Here is a 15974-nt window from a genome sequence, read left to right as displayed (position 1 = left end):
TGGACAAGCCGAGATGGTGGCTACTATCTCCGCGGCAGAGACAGCTTGTGAACGCGCTATCAACATGCCTGTCGATACATTTACATTTACATTTAGGCATTTGGCAGACGCTCTTATCCAGAGCGACTTACATTTTTATCTCATTACACATCTGAGCAGTTGAGGGTTAAGGGCCTTGCTCAAGGGCCCAACAGTGGCAACTTGGTGGTTGTGGGGTTTGAACCTGGGATCTTCCGAACCGTAGTCCAATGCCTTAACCACTGAGCTACCCCTGGCCCGATACCGTCGGCTATAGTATGCAACTGGAACTTTTGATGAGACTGGTGAAAAAGGCAACCAGGCTCTGGCAAACTGGGAAAGGTGGACCCCGACAACTGTAAGAGCAGAGTTAGAGGGTCGCGTATGCAAGCTGAGAGAGCTTAGTTATGAGTGTGAGGCAAGAAAAATCACAAACCGATGTGAAACATAAGGTGGATGTAATAGCGTCTGCACCTCAGATTATGCCAGTAGTAAAAATTAAACCTACAAGCCTACCTATGTTCAGTGGTAATAAGAGGGACTTCTACCGCTGGAAGAGGGACTGAGAAAACCTTCAAAGACAAGGAGAACCCACAGGGTCGGCTGAGGTTAAAAAGATTCAACCTTGTGGACAGCATCGATGACAAGATCGCCAAAGAGCTCAGGCTTTCCTTTTACAACACAGCTGCTGACATCTTCAGAGTGTTGGAGAACCGCTATGGAAACAGGACCACAATCGCTATGGAAATTGTCGAGGAGCTATAAAGGATTTCTGCAGTGAGAGATCATCAGCCAAGGAGGGCTATAGAGTTAATCCAAACGGTAGAAAAGGCCCTGGCAGATCTGACGGACCTTGGAAATATCAGCGCAATCAAGACCACACCAGAGAAACACTTTGATGCACTACTAGAGTTCCTAAAGAAAGAAGAAGAAATTCTTGAAAGGCTCAAGCAGCTCAAAATCTCAGAAAAGGCAGAAAAGACGTCTGAGAAGTATACCTTCACCAGAACGACAAAGAAAGTTTTAACAGAAAGTGGATGTGTCGTGTGTGGAGAAGAGAAGCATAGAGACAATCTTTTTCTGCAAAAAGTTCAAAGAACTAAAACTAGCAGAGAAGTTGTCCATTGTAACGGAACTGGGTGCGTGTAAAAAGTGCTTGGGATGTCACAAGGATGATGACAGGTGCAGCGACAGCTGTCTTTGCAGGAACAAAGATTGTAAAAGAGGGGCCCCGTCAGACCACCATTACCTTCTTTTTCCAAAGGGGGAACTCATGAATATGGGTGGGGAAAGAGCCACCACCAGAGACCCCAGGAAAAGAAGTAGATTTACAGATGAGCAAAAGGAGCTTTTGGCAGAACTCTCACCAGAACTAGCAGAAAAGTTCAAAAGAGCATTCACCAACAAAGCTAAAATGGTAGACTGCTCTGAGAGAGACTAAATGGGATTTTTAGTCGGGAGTGGATTAAAAGAACTCCCTGTTATTATGATGTTAATGGAAGTAACCGCTGATGCAGAACAAAAAATTGGCACTCTGATAGATCTGGCCTGAGACACAAATTATATTACGCACAAAGCTGCTGATAGACTTAAGTTAAAAGGAGAAAAAGTTACGTTGGTGGTTCATGGGGTTGGCAAGATGGCCATTAGAGTAAGCACGAAAAGGTACCTCCCCAGGATTGGAGTCAAAACTCACAAGGGGATGGTAAAGGCTCATCAGCTGATCTGTTATGGGTTAGAGGAGATTGCCAAAGTCCACAGAAGTGTAACTCCAGAGCAATTGAAAAAATTCTTTCCTGACACAGACCTCAAAGAACTGAAAAGGCAGAAGAAGATTGAACTCCTTATCAGCCACCGAGAAGGGAGACTCGCACCACAAAGAATGAAAGTCGTGGGAGATCTCGTTCTATGGCACAGTCCATTGGGGAAAACCGTTGCTGGAGCACACCCAGATCTGTTTGAGAATGTGGATATGACAGCACATGGGTCTGAGACGCATTTTGCTCGGTCCATGAGGGCGGCTGCGGTCAAGTATGAGGAAATCTTTGAAAATGCTGTAGCTCCAAATGTTCCCAAGATAATCCAAAGAGAGAAAAGTCATGTAGCTGAAACAAAAAGCTCACTGGCAAGTAACCAGGAATTTCTTGAGTGGTGGAAGTGGGACAATATCGGAGCAGCCTGTGAACCGAAGTGTGGCGGGTGCCGTTGTGGTAACTGTCAGCCTGAAGAAAAAGAAATGACTCTTGCAGAAAAGAAAGAACTTGAGATCATAAGAGAGGGTCTCACCTATGTTGAAAAAGATTCCCACAGCAAGTCTCCACACTAGGATACAAAGTATCCGTGGATTCAGGACCCATCCACCCTTCCATACAACAGAAGTGGGGTGGAAAGTGCTTTCCTAAGAACAGAAAGACAACTCAAGAGAGTACCAGAATAGCGAGGTATTTACGCTGCCCAGGTCCATAATAAGGGACCAGTTTGGTATGTCAGCCACTTAGTGGCACCAAACCCCCACTCAACAACCACCCCGGTACGACTGGTCTGGAATAGTAGCCGAAAATTCAATGGACTGAGCATGATTAATCTCCTGCTAAAAGGACCAGATGTACTCAACCCAATCAGAGCTGTCTTGCTTCGATTTGGTAAGGGAGTATTTGCTGCTCTTGGAGACATTAAGAAGATGTACAACTCTGTCTGGCTTGAAGAGCGTGAAGTGCATCTTTACAGGTTCCTTTGGAGAAATACTGAGGAAGAAGAAATAGGCGAGTATGCCATAACAAGGGTCAACATCGGAGATCGCCCTGCTGGATGCATTACGCAATTAGCTATGCGTGAAACAGCACGTTTGGCAAAGTTTGCTCATTTGAAAGAGGAGTGCAGAGTACTTGAGGAGGATAGCTATGTGGATGACATCCTTACATCCCAAAATGACTAGGAGAAACTGACCATGACAATAAATGGACTTGAAGAGATTCTGATAGCCGGCGGATTTGCACTTAAGCCATGGGTTAGGTCAGGGCAAAGTGGGAGGCAAGTGACTGGTGCACAAACACAAAGTCAAGCACTCATACTTCCGAACCAGATAAAGGAGGAAGAAAATAAAGATTTGAGAACAGGGTACTTGGTAAAAATAGACAGACTCTACATTATGACTTCCATTAACTTTTTAAAAAAGAAAATGAGAACAGGCCAGAACGTTTTTGAAGGCGAAGTGAAGCTAAAAACGCCTAATCCGTTGACCAGGAGACAGCTACTAAGCCAGGTTGCTGGGCTCTATGACCCAATTGGTCTCGTTACGCCTGCCAAGCAGAAAGGTGCAATTCTTGTCAGGAAGGCATTCCAAGAGACAGGAAATGGGGGCTTAGCTCGACAAACATGGGACAAGCCACTTTTTGAAAATCTCAGAAATAAGGCCATCAAACTCTTCGAGGAGTATGTGCAGCTCAGTCAAGTTAGGTTTCACACAGTAGTTCTCAGATTAGTCGAGTCGAAGACCAAGCTAGCACCACTGGACCAGAAGGGAGATGCTGTCAAGGTTGAGATCTGTGGTGCAGTTTTTGCTGCATGTCTCAGAAAACACTTCGAGAAGCATGAGCGGATGAAAGTTGAACGTTTGTTCCACTTAGTAGACAGTCAGACTGTGCTTTGGGCCATTTGAATTGATAGTTATGGGTTCCAGACATTCTTTGCAAACAGAGTTGTGGAAATCCAAAAAGCTGAGCCAGCGAGTGACTGGTGGTGGATCCCAGGAAATGGCCCTGGAAAATCGATCCTGCAAGTTCTTGTCAGAGAAATGGGGTAACAGATACCACTGTTTGCATTGTACAGCGAGCAACACAGACAAATCAGAGAAGGTCATCAAGGAAATCGACAAACAAGATTGTCTGAACAAAGTTGTCTTGGTTCCGGCAGAAGAACAGGCAGAAGAAAAATAGGGTTCAAGAACCAGTAGTTCAAGTGGGAGGTGTAAAGTTAAATAAGTGAAAGACTTAACATACAAGCACCACCTGTGACAGAGAATCGCCACCTCACAGTATCTACTATGATGTAACTATGATGTAACAGTATAGGGTGTATAAAAACTTGTGTGTAAGAGACTGCAGTCAGTAACATGTGAGACAGGGAAGCGCATTGGCTGCTGGTCATCTCAGGGACACTGATGGTATGATAATACCGCTCTTTACTTATACGAAGGACTGATCACTTGAATCTTGATTGAGTTACTTGACATTTAATTAATTCACTATAGTGCTCATTACAAAAAAAAGAGTAACTTATGCTGTGATTGTTGTTTAAGGTTAAATGTATTCACAAAAAAATTTAATATTATGATGTGTATCACATGTCCTTTAAAGGATTAATAGAAAAGTATGTATTAGTTGTGTTGGAAGCTTAGTTAAATAATTTTGTTGGTGTATTTGTTAAAATTTTATTTACCTGGTGTGTTTTAGGAGTAGTGATTTAACTGTTATTTACCAGGAATATTGATGTACCCTTTTATCTGGTTTTCATTTAAGGTTATCGACCTTGTTTTCTCTCCCTCACTTAGTTAAATCTATTTTGAACAATTGTTGTGTAACCTGCAAAGCTGTCAGACACAAGAATTAAAAGTGATTCCAGAGTTGATTTCCGTGTCCCCTGTAGTTGGCTATGGCTTTTTTCGAGTTTGAAGCAGAGGCTGATGTGCAAATTCCCAGATAACTTGACACCGAAGGAGCTGCTCAGTGCCGTCAAATACTCCTGCAAGAAGTGGGAGATGTTATCCAACAGGGATGACAGCTTAGCCACCATTCTCCTGTCACTCACCACCTCCACTGGGTCCAGAGAGCATCCTAGAACAGAGCTGGCCCTCCGAATCAGCCTGTTCAGTCTCTTTCTGTCCCTAGCAGACCACACCGTAATAGATGGCTGATGCCACCACAGAGTCATAAAAGGACTTCAGAAGTGGGCCCTGCACTCCAAAAGACCTGAGCCTCCACAGCAGGTAGAGCCTGCTCTGCCCTTTTTTGTAAAGTGAAAGCCCTGAGATCTCACGTACTGTGGTCAGTTAGTGAGGTAGTCCAGTATCCATGTTGTAAAGTGATGATTCACTCCTGTGTACTCCAGCTTGTCCCTCAAGATTGTTGGGAGGATGGTGTTGAAGGCACTGGAGAAATCAAAGAACATGATTCTCACAGTGCTCCCAGCAGTCTTCAGGTGAGAGAGGGAACGATGCAAGTGAATGATGGCATCCTCTACTCCAGTGCCAGGCTGGTAAGCAAACTGAAGTGGGTCCAGTGATGAGCTCACCAGGGGCCAAAGCTGAGCCAGGACCAGTCGCTCCAGGTTCTTCATCAAATGTGATGTTAGAGCCACCAGCCTGTAGCTGTTTAGGTCCTTGGGATGTGGAGTCTTCTGCACTGGTACCACACGAGAGGTTTTCCATAGCTTTGGAACTCTCCCCAGCTTTAGGCTCATGTTGAAAATGAGCTTCATCACCCCACACAGTTGATCTGCGCAGGACCTGACAACTCTTGAGTTGATGCTGTCTGGACCTGCAGCCTTCCTGGCTTTGATACTCCTAAGGGGTTCGTACACAGGAGCAAGGTGCACCAGGTTGTGATCAGATCTTCCCAGGGGAGGGAGAGGTGATGAACTGTATCCTTCCTTTGTATTGGCATACAGTAAGTCTTATTACAATTACAATGTCTTATTGTCTCTGGTAATGCATGTCACATCCTGGGTGAAGGTGGGTAGTGTAAAGTCCAGTGATACATGATTGAAGTCCCCGGATATAAAAAAAAAGGGCTCCTGGCGATTGCGTTTGCAGTCTGCTGGTTACAGAGTAGAGAGAATCACAGGCTGCCTCTGCGTTGGCCGAGGGTGGAACATACGCTGTTATCACGAGTACATGCGAGAATTCCCGTGGAGGATAGTAAGGACGCAAAAATTTGAAAAAAGTAGTAAAAACCACAGAAAAATGCCCAGAACTATAACGAAACGGTAGTGCATGATGTCAGAATAAAGATAGCTAAAAACTTAAATATAAATAGTTACGAAAATGAAAGGAAAATAAGAAAGAAGCTCGAAAATGAGCAGAGCTGCGTTTGCAGGCTGCCAGACAGGGGGGGGCGCCGGAAGTGAGATAAAACATATAATATTTAAATATTTGATAAAAATACAAAAAAAAAAAAAAAAAAGATTGTGCATAGAGTGATTAAAAACAAATGCAATTTACGTTATTATAAGGAAAATCTTACACAGTAACACTAAAACAAAAACAACCCAGGAAAAATAGGAATAAGAGGGACTATTATTCTGCACAAATATTATTTAGTATAACAAAATTCCTCTGTGCTCTGGAAAACTTTATGCGTGCTGTTGAGACACAAGAATTAAAAGTGATTCCAGAGTTGATTTCCGTGTCCCCTGTAGTTGGCTATGGCTTTTTTCGAGTTTGAAGCAGAGGCTGATGTGCAAATTCCCAGATAACTTGACACCGAAGGAGCTGCTCAGTGCCGTCAAATACTCCTGCAAGAAGTGGGAGATGTTATCCAACAGGGATGACAGCTTAGCCACCATTCTCCTGTTACTCACCACCTCCACTGGGTCCAGAGAGCATCCTAGAACAGAGCTGGCCCTCCGAATCAGCCTGTTCAGTCTCTTTCTGTCCCTAGCAGACCACACCGTAATAGATGGCTGATGCCACCACAGAGTCATAAAAGGACTTCAGAAGTGGGCCCTGCACTCCAAAAGACCTGGAGTTGAGCGCTGATAAGCGAGGAGGAAGTAAACAACAATAGCCCATATTTAGAAAAGTACTTTTATTTAGACTATAAAAAATAATCCATCTATTTTTAGGCGTGCCAGCTGTCACTTTTTAGTTAGAAGTTTTCAAAACAAATTTTATAATGCCCACATGACATCAAACATTCCCCTTGTATATATTTTAACTATTTATTTAAACTATTTAGACAATTAAACTATTTATTTTACTATTTTAGCTATTACCGTTTTATTTACTTCAAAATAACATTTAAACAATCACAATAAAACATTTTAAAATATTGTTGATTACATTTGGGCTGAAAAAACTGTTGTCCTAAAAAATGTAACAGATGAGGACTCATGTCCATCAATCTGATATACATGCTGATATACATGCTGGAGAAACTTCCAGGTTAAAAGACACTGCTTCAAAGACAAGAAAACCTTTAAAACAAGCATCAACAGCCTCCACCAAAGAGTCTGGAATGCCGAGTACAGGATGTGTCACACAGCTGCGATATGTTATACTATAAGTGTGTTATACCAAATAATGCCAGTTATACCTAAAATAAAATACCTCAGCTGTTTTTTCTATTAGACATTACAGCCAGCAGTAATTTTTAGAAATTCTTTACAAGGTAAGGCTGCATTGGGCCGGTGTTATGCGTAGAGCGCCTGAGAATTTCCTGAAGCCCCCCCCCCCCCCAAAAAAAAGCAATGTAGTAGGCTGTTATGATTTTCCTTAATAAATAACGAAAACATTTCAACAAATTACATTTTTACATCCCAGTAGCACCCCTGTTGCGCTGTCGCAAAAAAAGTGAAACATTAAACGAATTTACAATCACAGTACTAAAATTACAGTACAAATTTAGAATTTAAATTAAATTAGTTTTTTTTATTTGCATCGAATTTAAGCAAAGTACAGTGGAACCTTGGATTACGAGCATAATTCGCTCAGGAAGCAGGCTCGTATTCCAAAACACTCGTAAACCAAATGTAATTTTCCCGTAAGAAATAATGGAAACTCAAATTATTCGTTCCATTAATCTGCACTTTATCTTAAAAAAAAAAGTAAAAATAAATCCCAACGGTAAGTGTTTCACGCTGTTTGTTTGTGTGTGTGTGTTTGTGTGTGTGTGTGAATGATGCCCCTCCAGTCCCGAGAGAGTGTGTGTGAATGTGCACACATAAGAGAGGCTGAGGGAGAAAATGGATTTAAATTTTCTAATGAGACTTTTTTTACACAGTAAATCTTTCTCCTTTCTTATTTGAATTTCACATGAACACACATTACCAGAAACAAAGAATCGTGACAGAGCAGTGTTTCTGTTTAGGGCAGAGAGAGAGAGAGAGAGTGTGTGTGTGAAGCATATATATATACACACATATATATATATATATGCTTCCGTGAAATATCGACAATTCGCCATTAATTCTGGCGTTGATAATCAGCGATATTTTATCAGGACATTTAGGGGATTTCGCTTTACTTAATTTTATAACGTTTTGAGAAAATTCATTAGTCTGTTCATTCTGTTAGAAGCTTCCGTGAAATTATCTCTAAAACAATATTGTTTTACATATTACATATGTAATGACCCCTCCTGAGGATATAAAGCCTCATTATTGAATTTGAATAAATCAGATCTACCACAGCAGATAATAAACTATGCTATGTCATAACCGAAGCAAACACCACGATTATGCCTCGTTTCGTTCAGTGTTGCTAGGCAACGGACCACACGCCTAATCGGCGGGAACATGGTTCACTTTGCCGCGGTGTATTATAAAACCTGCGGAATGTTTCACTGCTTATGCTCATGTAATAAAAGCGAGGGAAATGTGGAAGTGATGTGTGGCCACTGAATGAGAACTAAATCAAAGATTTCGGTAACTACACTGAGTGTAACATCTGCATAGTGACACTAAACAACTGAACAACTTCACTTTTCCGTTTACCTCTGAGAAAAAAAGCTGTATTTTGTTTGTTTATATTTAGAATGTTTATAAAAGTACACGAAGTAGGCGCGCGCGTGCACACACACACACACACACCTCCCCTGAGCCCTCGGTCAACATCTCATGACCGTCGATATGCAAATGAGTCAAGACGTAGCCTAACGTGGTGTCGCGTCGGATTTCAGCGGTCACGGAGTGGAAAGACTTTGAAGCAGTTGCAGCTTTTTTTTTCAGTTACAACAAGCACAGCGATGAGTCCACGTTGTTTCACTGTTTATGACATAGTGACACTAAACAGCTGAACAACTTCACTTTTCCGTTTACCTCTGAGAAAAAAAGCTGTATTTTAGTTTGTATATATTTAAAGTAACACCTTCCAACCACCTCTCATAGTCTATTGTTAGTTTTAATGATTTGGCAGAAACTAATTATCACTACATAAGTGCCCCAACACCATTGATCATGAGTTTCAGCTGAAACTAATTCTATACATGCAACAGAAAATGTAGATGCAGATTCCAAATGTATAAAGATGCATGCTATATATATATATATAGTATATATGTAGTAGATTTTTTTCAGTTGAATATGAAAAAAAGATACCGCTGATTATCAACGCGAGAATGAATGGCGCATTGTCCAAGTGCAAGTTGATCTTGGAGCTAAACTATTTGCTTTGGGTGAAAGCGCCATCTAGCGATAATTGTGTGTCAGCAGCAGCTTCCCATTCAAAACAATAGGCGGTCAAATGACCGCTGAACCGCGTTATTAGTAGGTGACACTGGCGCAGCGCTTCTAGTGTTAAACTAGCGAAGGCGATGTCCGATGAAGTAATATGCTCTGGTCCTATTCCAATAAGATGTGGCGACATAGCTTGCAGCAGGTTATGGCCGCTGAACTGCTGGATGTCCAGGTGGTGCTCTAAAAACAACGAGGGCATCATAGACAATTGTAAGACCTTTGAGGGCAAAGCTGGCCTGTTAGGGCGGGACGGTGTCCATCCCACTCGGAAAAAGTGCTGCTCTCATTTCCTGTAGTATAGCTCATAGGGTCAGAAGAGGCCTAGTTAATCAGTAACAATCCAGAGCCCAGGCCAGGAAGCAGACAGATAGGCTAAACCAACCGTCCGTTAGCTGCATAGAGTAGTCACTCAAGGTTCATCATATTGAGACTGTGTCTGTTCCCTGAGCTAAGCAAAAATGTAGAAAGAATCAGAAACTCTGTTTTAGTAATTTAATTAACATAGATACTACAAACTCGGATCACACTGAATGTGCAGCAGGCACCTCTGATCTGAAGCTAGGACTGTTAAATATTAGATCTCCTGCATCTAAAGCAGTTATTGTTAATGAAATTATCACGGATCAGAAGTTTGATATACTCAGTTTAACTGAAACCCGGATTAAACAGGACGAGTATGTAGCTTTAAATGAAGATAGTCCTCCTGGATACAGCTACATACACCAGCCTTGGTTAACTGGTAGAGGAGGAGGCGTCACAATTATTTACAATGATAATCTGACTATCGTACAAAAACACGGACACAAATTGAGTTTATTTGAAGTTCTCCATAGTAACATAATTGTAGCTTTAAATATTAAGTCAGCTCAGTTGATTCCCATAATCATCATTTACAGACCTCCAGGGCCATATTCTAAATTTCTTTGCAAATTTGCAGATTTCCTCTCAAACCTTGTCGTTTCCGTAAACAAAGCGTTTGCTGAAGATTTTATTATTCATTTAGAGAATCCAGAAGACCCTCTGCGTAGAGCATTTATGTTCATACTGGACTCAGTAGGAGTAAATCAGTGTGTAGTAGAACCCACTCATAAAGCAGGTCACACTTTAGATGTAATAATCCTTTGGATTAAGCATAAGAAATTTATTTACAATTTCACTGTCTGAAGTTATATCAGATCACTATCTTGTCTCAATTAAAACATATTATAGTGATAATGTATGCGCAGCACCACGCTACCGTACTGAATGTACATTCACATAAAATACCACACAGAGTTTTATCAGTAATCTCCCAGAGTTACCAACTTTGATTGGATCACCGTCTGACCCCATAAAACTCGATCGGGCAAATGAATATTTAGAGTCGAGATAATTATCTATAACCTTAGATAATGTAGCTCCAGTTAAAAGAAAAATTATTAGCGATAAGAAACTTGCTCCCTGGCATAATGACCACACACGCACTTTAAAACAGGCCGCTCGGAAAATAGAACGTAAATGGCGTCAAACTGAATTGTTAGTATTTCAAATAGCATGAAAGGAGAGCATCCTGAATTAAAGAAAAGCTCTTAGTGTAGTTATATTAACGTATCTCTCCACTCTCATACAAAATAACAAAAATAATCCTAGATTTTTATTTAACACCGTAGCCAAATTAACTAGAAATAAGACCACTTCAGAAATCTCCAGAACAACATCGTGCAATAGTGAGAACTTTTTTTAAACCGAGGCTGGTGTACTCAATAAAAAATAGAGAAACTTTTTTTAATAATAAAATTGTAAATATCAGGCATAAAATTGAGGCTTTAAAACCGGACAATGCTATTGATGCAGATGGTAAACTAACTATGTCAGATCGGAATCTAGAATACTAATTTTACTCATCTCTTCTGCAAATTCATCAACCTGTATATTAGATTCTATACTGACACGTTCTCTTAAACAGATAGTACCAGCAATAACAGAACCCCTGTTGAGAATAATTAATTCCTCACTTAGCATTTGGGTATGTTCCAAAATCTTTTAAATTAGCAGTTATTAAACCGATTATTAAGAAACCTGACCTCGACCCCTGTCAGCTGTCCAATTACAGGCCAATATTAAACCTCCCTTTTTGTGTTGACAGCTGTTTCTCTGAGTACTTGACGTGACTGCAGTTGCTCGATAGTTCAAGACTGCAATTGTCTCCAATAATTACCTGGACTCCATATTAACATCAACTGTTATAGCTGAACTGGCTAACACACCTAACACAATGTATGAATGCAGATCAATTTCTGTTAACCAAATGAGGATGGGTTACCTGTTGAGTCTGGTTCCTCTGTACACACACGCTTACAAACACAAAATAAAACATGTTTTACCCACACATCTGGTCACAGTGTTATAATAACCAGTGCACACGTACATGGATGTTGATTATACCAGTCAGGGATGCGCACTAAGACCCAGCAGTTCCACTGTAAATGTATACCTTTACAGATCTGGCCTTAAAAAAACGCACGTTTTCACAAAAGGGATCCCGCGGCAAGCTGTGAAAATGCCCTTCATCACCTGTAGGGGGCAGTCCTGTTTCAGGCTGAAGTATTGTGTGTCTACTGAAGCCGAAAAATGTTATGTCTCTTAGGCGCCCATTGACAGCAAGCGACAGAGCTCATAAACGTGTCAAGCTCAAACTGATATGTATTTATTCTTCATTTTCATTCAGAATTATTATTATTAGTAGTAGTTCTCCGAATTTATTATTATTATTATTATTATTAATATTATTGTAACGCACCCGTGCGTGTGTGCAAAAGGACTACAAAGATGTATAATATGTTAGCCTATAACAGTATAGTTTTATTGTTTTTATGCGCTTTAAGCATGGACGAGCACTGGTGGCTCATTGTTAGGCAATTCGCCTGCCATGCGGAAGACCCGCGTTCGATTCCCAGCCAGTGCTCAAAGTGCTGGTGTTATGCGCTAAAATGCCACGATATAGCCATTACATTACCAAGTTATGCTTCAATACTAAATGCATGTTTGCAATTGAGTATTCTTTTTCTTAAGCTATGAAACACATTAGCACCCACCTCACAGTTGCTATAATTTGATGATTATCATAAGCAAAAAGTGTAAAACAAAGGATTCACATTTATTACATTTTCACCCAGAGCGGGATTCGAACCAGGGTCTGGACGATTTTATACTATTATTTAAGCAACGCCACACCACGTGGAAAGCGGCAAAAATGCTTCAATTTCATTGGCTGTCACTGGCTGCCCCTTCCTAATTTTTTCCTTTGCATATTTGTCACACTTGTATAGGTGGAATTTCACCTAAACACTTTATGAGGAAAAGACAAATTGGCCTTTTTGATTAAAAACAATGCAATTTATGCCATTATAAAGAAAATATCAATTTCTTCCATTCCAAGGATTAAAAACGGTAACAATGTCAACTTTAAAATCTAGAATCCAGAAGATAAAATTTACACAAATTGAAAAAGAGGCCTTAATCACTGAAAGTCTTCAGAAGAGCCTCAGATTCAAGAGGTTTTTAAAGTGTGGAAAGGTGCATTAAAGTTCCTCTGAATGTATAGGTGAGAACAGCTGATTCACACTTTGGGAGGGTGAATAATTTGCATTTGAATGTTGTCTGGCATTGTAAAGCATACACACATTAAAAGAACAATAGGATTAATAGGAATAGAAGGCACTAAAGAGGAGGTCACAGCTGTCGCGTTGTATATACTGTACAACACACGTTTATCAACCTTTTGATAAAAACGCTGCCTTTTGTCAAGTGAAATTACTTTACAAAAGACGAACAGCTTTATTTCAGTCATAAATTTACAATCACATCACATTCCAGCTATTATTTCCAGCTGTGGTTAAATAACGGATGAAATAATTATTTAATGCTGGACACAAACAGCAAATATGATGATTATTATAAAAAGCCCGAAGAAGTTCGTGGTCAAAAAATAATATTTACTTACTATGATAATATATATATATATTGTTCATTCATGTCTTCTAATGGTGTCGACACATTTTTACGTTTTAAATAAGATATGTTGGCATATTCACGAATCAGGACATTCGCAGTTAACACTAGCAGATAGCCTACTATCAGGAAATTCAATTAATTTTAACACCATTTAAACCGAGACATTGTCATGTCTTTCACTGTTTTGTCCCTGTTAAGACATTACAAAAACTATATAAGAAACTTTTAAAGCACAAATTTGGGCATCTCATTTCATCATTGTGAAAATAATATGAAGCACATATACACACATTCATCATGAAAGATCTGTTGTAAAACAAAATAAAATTCATGTTTGCTTCAGCATTGGAAACAATATTGTTTTAGGCTAAGTAATAATACACAGTTCTTCGTTGTACAGTACTTGGTCCGGCTTTTGGATAAAGTCCTTCCATGCGCCATCAGTGAAGCACAACACATTTATTTAAATTCCCGAATGTTGCTTACGGCAAGTCGCGGCACGCCGCACGCTAAATTGCGGCTACTTGCGGGAAAACACATGCAGTCTTAATGGCCACATCTGTATATCTAGCCTGTCAGAAAAACTGACTCTGGGTGTGCATCAGAAAAAGTTTGCCAGATTAACGTGCAAAAACTATATAACAAAAAAATATAAGACTAAATAGCCTTTTTAAGACTCTACTTTTATTTAAGCACACTTACAATGACAAAAAAAACCTTTGTAAATGACGTGAATTATTTCTAAAAAAATATATAGTTATAGAAAGAAAAATATCTGCTTTTATATAAACAAATTTGAAAAATTTTTTAGACAATGTAATTTGCATGAAAGTGGAATTTTTGGCTAATCCACTGCTGCAGAGATGACGAGATAACATGATTTCCTTCATCACCACAGGTGAAACCAAAGACATTTTTTTCTGTTTGCTGTTTTTCCCGACGCATTCATAATCATTATCTACTTCTGCCTGTGCACTCTGGAAAACTTTGTGTGTGCGGTTGAGTAAACAATAAACAGATACAGAGATACGCTATATAACAGTTTATACTTTGTACAAATACAATTGTCAGCTAATGAACTTCAATTCAATTTTATTTGTATAGCGCTTTTAACAATTGTCACTGTCCCAAAGCAGCTATACACAATCAAAAGGAATTATTCAAGTCTGTATGGAATGCAAGTGTGCTTGAATCAAGATGAGCAGATTGTCCCTGGTGAGCAAGGCGCGGGCGGCAGAACAACATTTAACCATAATTTTCATGTTTGTTGTGTAAAGTACTTATGTGGAAATTACCATCACTATTATATTTCTTCGATAAAACATTTTTTTATGATTAAATTGTATTTTAAAACTGCAGCGAGTGAAAATGTCACTTTGCGGCACCTGGTGGTCATTTGACGAATGACTTTGAAATGCAACTGTCACGGGGCGAAGCAGAACGAGGTAATCCCAAGGGCTGATGAATAATTTTCTCCGGAAAGCAGAGATTTGAGAACCAAAAGATCAAAAAGTGGGGCGTTTAATCCAAAAACGTAAATGAGAAGCCGAAAACCAGAAAAGGAAGCGCAAGATCAAAACCCGAGGATCAAAGAGCAAGACAAACAAGTCTGAGACGAGAAATTGAAAGCGAAAACGAGAAACAAAGCGAGCTTGGCAACGTGAAATCAAAAGAGAAAACAAACGCAAAAAAAATCGAGGCACGAGACGCACAATAATCCAGCAGTTACAGCTACACACAGCATGTGCTTAAATGCTGGATTAATCACGGGGAAATAAACAGGTGAGCAGACAGGGCAGAATGGGGGGCGTGGGAAATGCGCATGACGGCTAGAAAAAATAGAGCACGTAAGGAGATGTGACAGAGTGGGGAAAAACACGGCAGACAGGGCTGTACATGACAGCAACTGATTTATTTTGGCCACTGTCATTTTGCTGCGGCAGTGACTGCGGCGATAATAGCCATTCCGATTAAGTACGTACTGTACATGTTTCAGCATGACTATGCCCTTGTGCCCAAAGTATTCTATGTCTTTTTCCCCCCAACATCACTGCCATAAAAAGCACTATGGTACTGAATGGGCAAATCCCCACATTCCACATTCTAGCTACATTCCAAAATCTAGTGGAAAACCTTTCCAGATAGGTTTATGTTATTAAAGCGGCAAAGGAGGACTACATCTGAAACAGGATAGTGGAAAAAAAAAAAAAGCACAACTGTGATTCGCAGGTGCCCAAAAACATTGGACATATAGTGTATGCAGATCAACTGAGACAAGAGTGGCACTGTAAGGAAGCAAATACATAACAGACCTACCCCTTGGAATTGGCTTAACCACTAGTTGATTTAAATACTTCTGCTCCTTTTCCTGAAAGGGAGAGGAAGATGGTCTGCCACTGCGTTTCACTGAATCTGCCTCGAAGTTCCCACACCCAGCACCTCCACCCTTCCTGCACCTCCTGCCAGGTCTGGGAACCTAAGTGGATTGTACATAGGGAACGGAAATCCTAAGC

General features: G+C 40.3%; 1 protein-coding gene across 2 annotated transcripts in view; it reads right to left on the bottom strand.

Moving 5' to 3' along the window:
- The window catches only part of baz2a (bromodomain adjacent to zinc finger domain, 2A), a 116335-nt gene that overhangs the window by 34556 nt on the left and 65805 nt on the right, over positions 1 to 15974 (bottom strand). For both annotated transcript variants that reach the window (XM_053482655.1, XM_053482656.1), the window contains one exon: positions 15778 to 15937. In XM_053482655.1, the coding sequence (XP_053338630.1) occupies positions 15778 to 15937 (160 nt within the window). The remainder of the gene's footprint in view (positions 1 to 15777; positions 15938 to 15974) is intronic.

The sequence above is a fragment of the Clarias gariepinus genome, chromosome 22 (assembly GCF_024256425.1).
Source record: "Clarias gariepinus isolate MV-2021 ecotype Netherlands chromosome 22, CGAR_prim_01v2, whole genome shotgun sequence".
In the NCBI taxonomy this organism is placed as follows: Eukaryota; Metazoa; Chordata; class Actinopteri; order Siluriformes; family Clariidae; genus Clarias; species Clarias gariepinus.
Note: the sequence above shows the minus strand (reverse complement) of the source record. Positions and strands in the feature narration are given on the sequence as shown.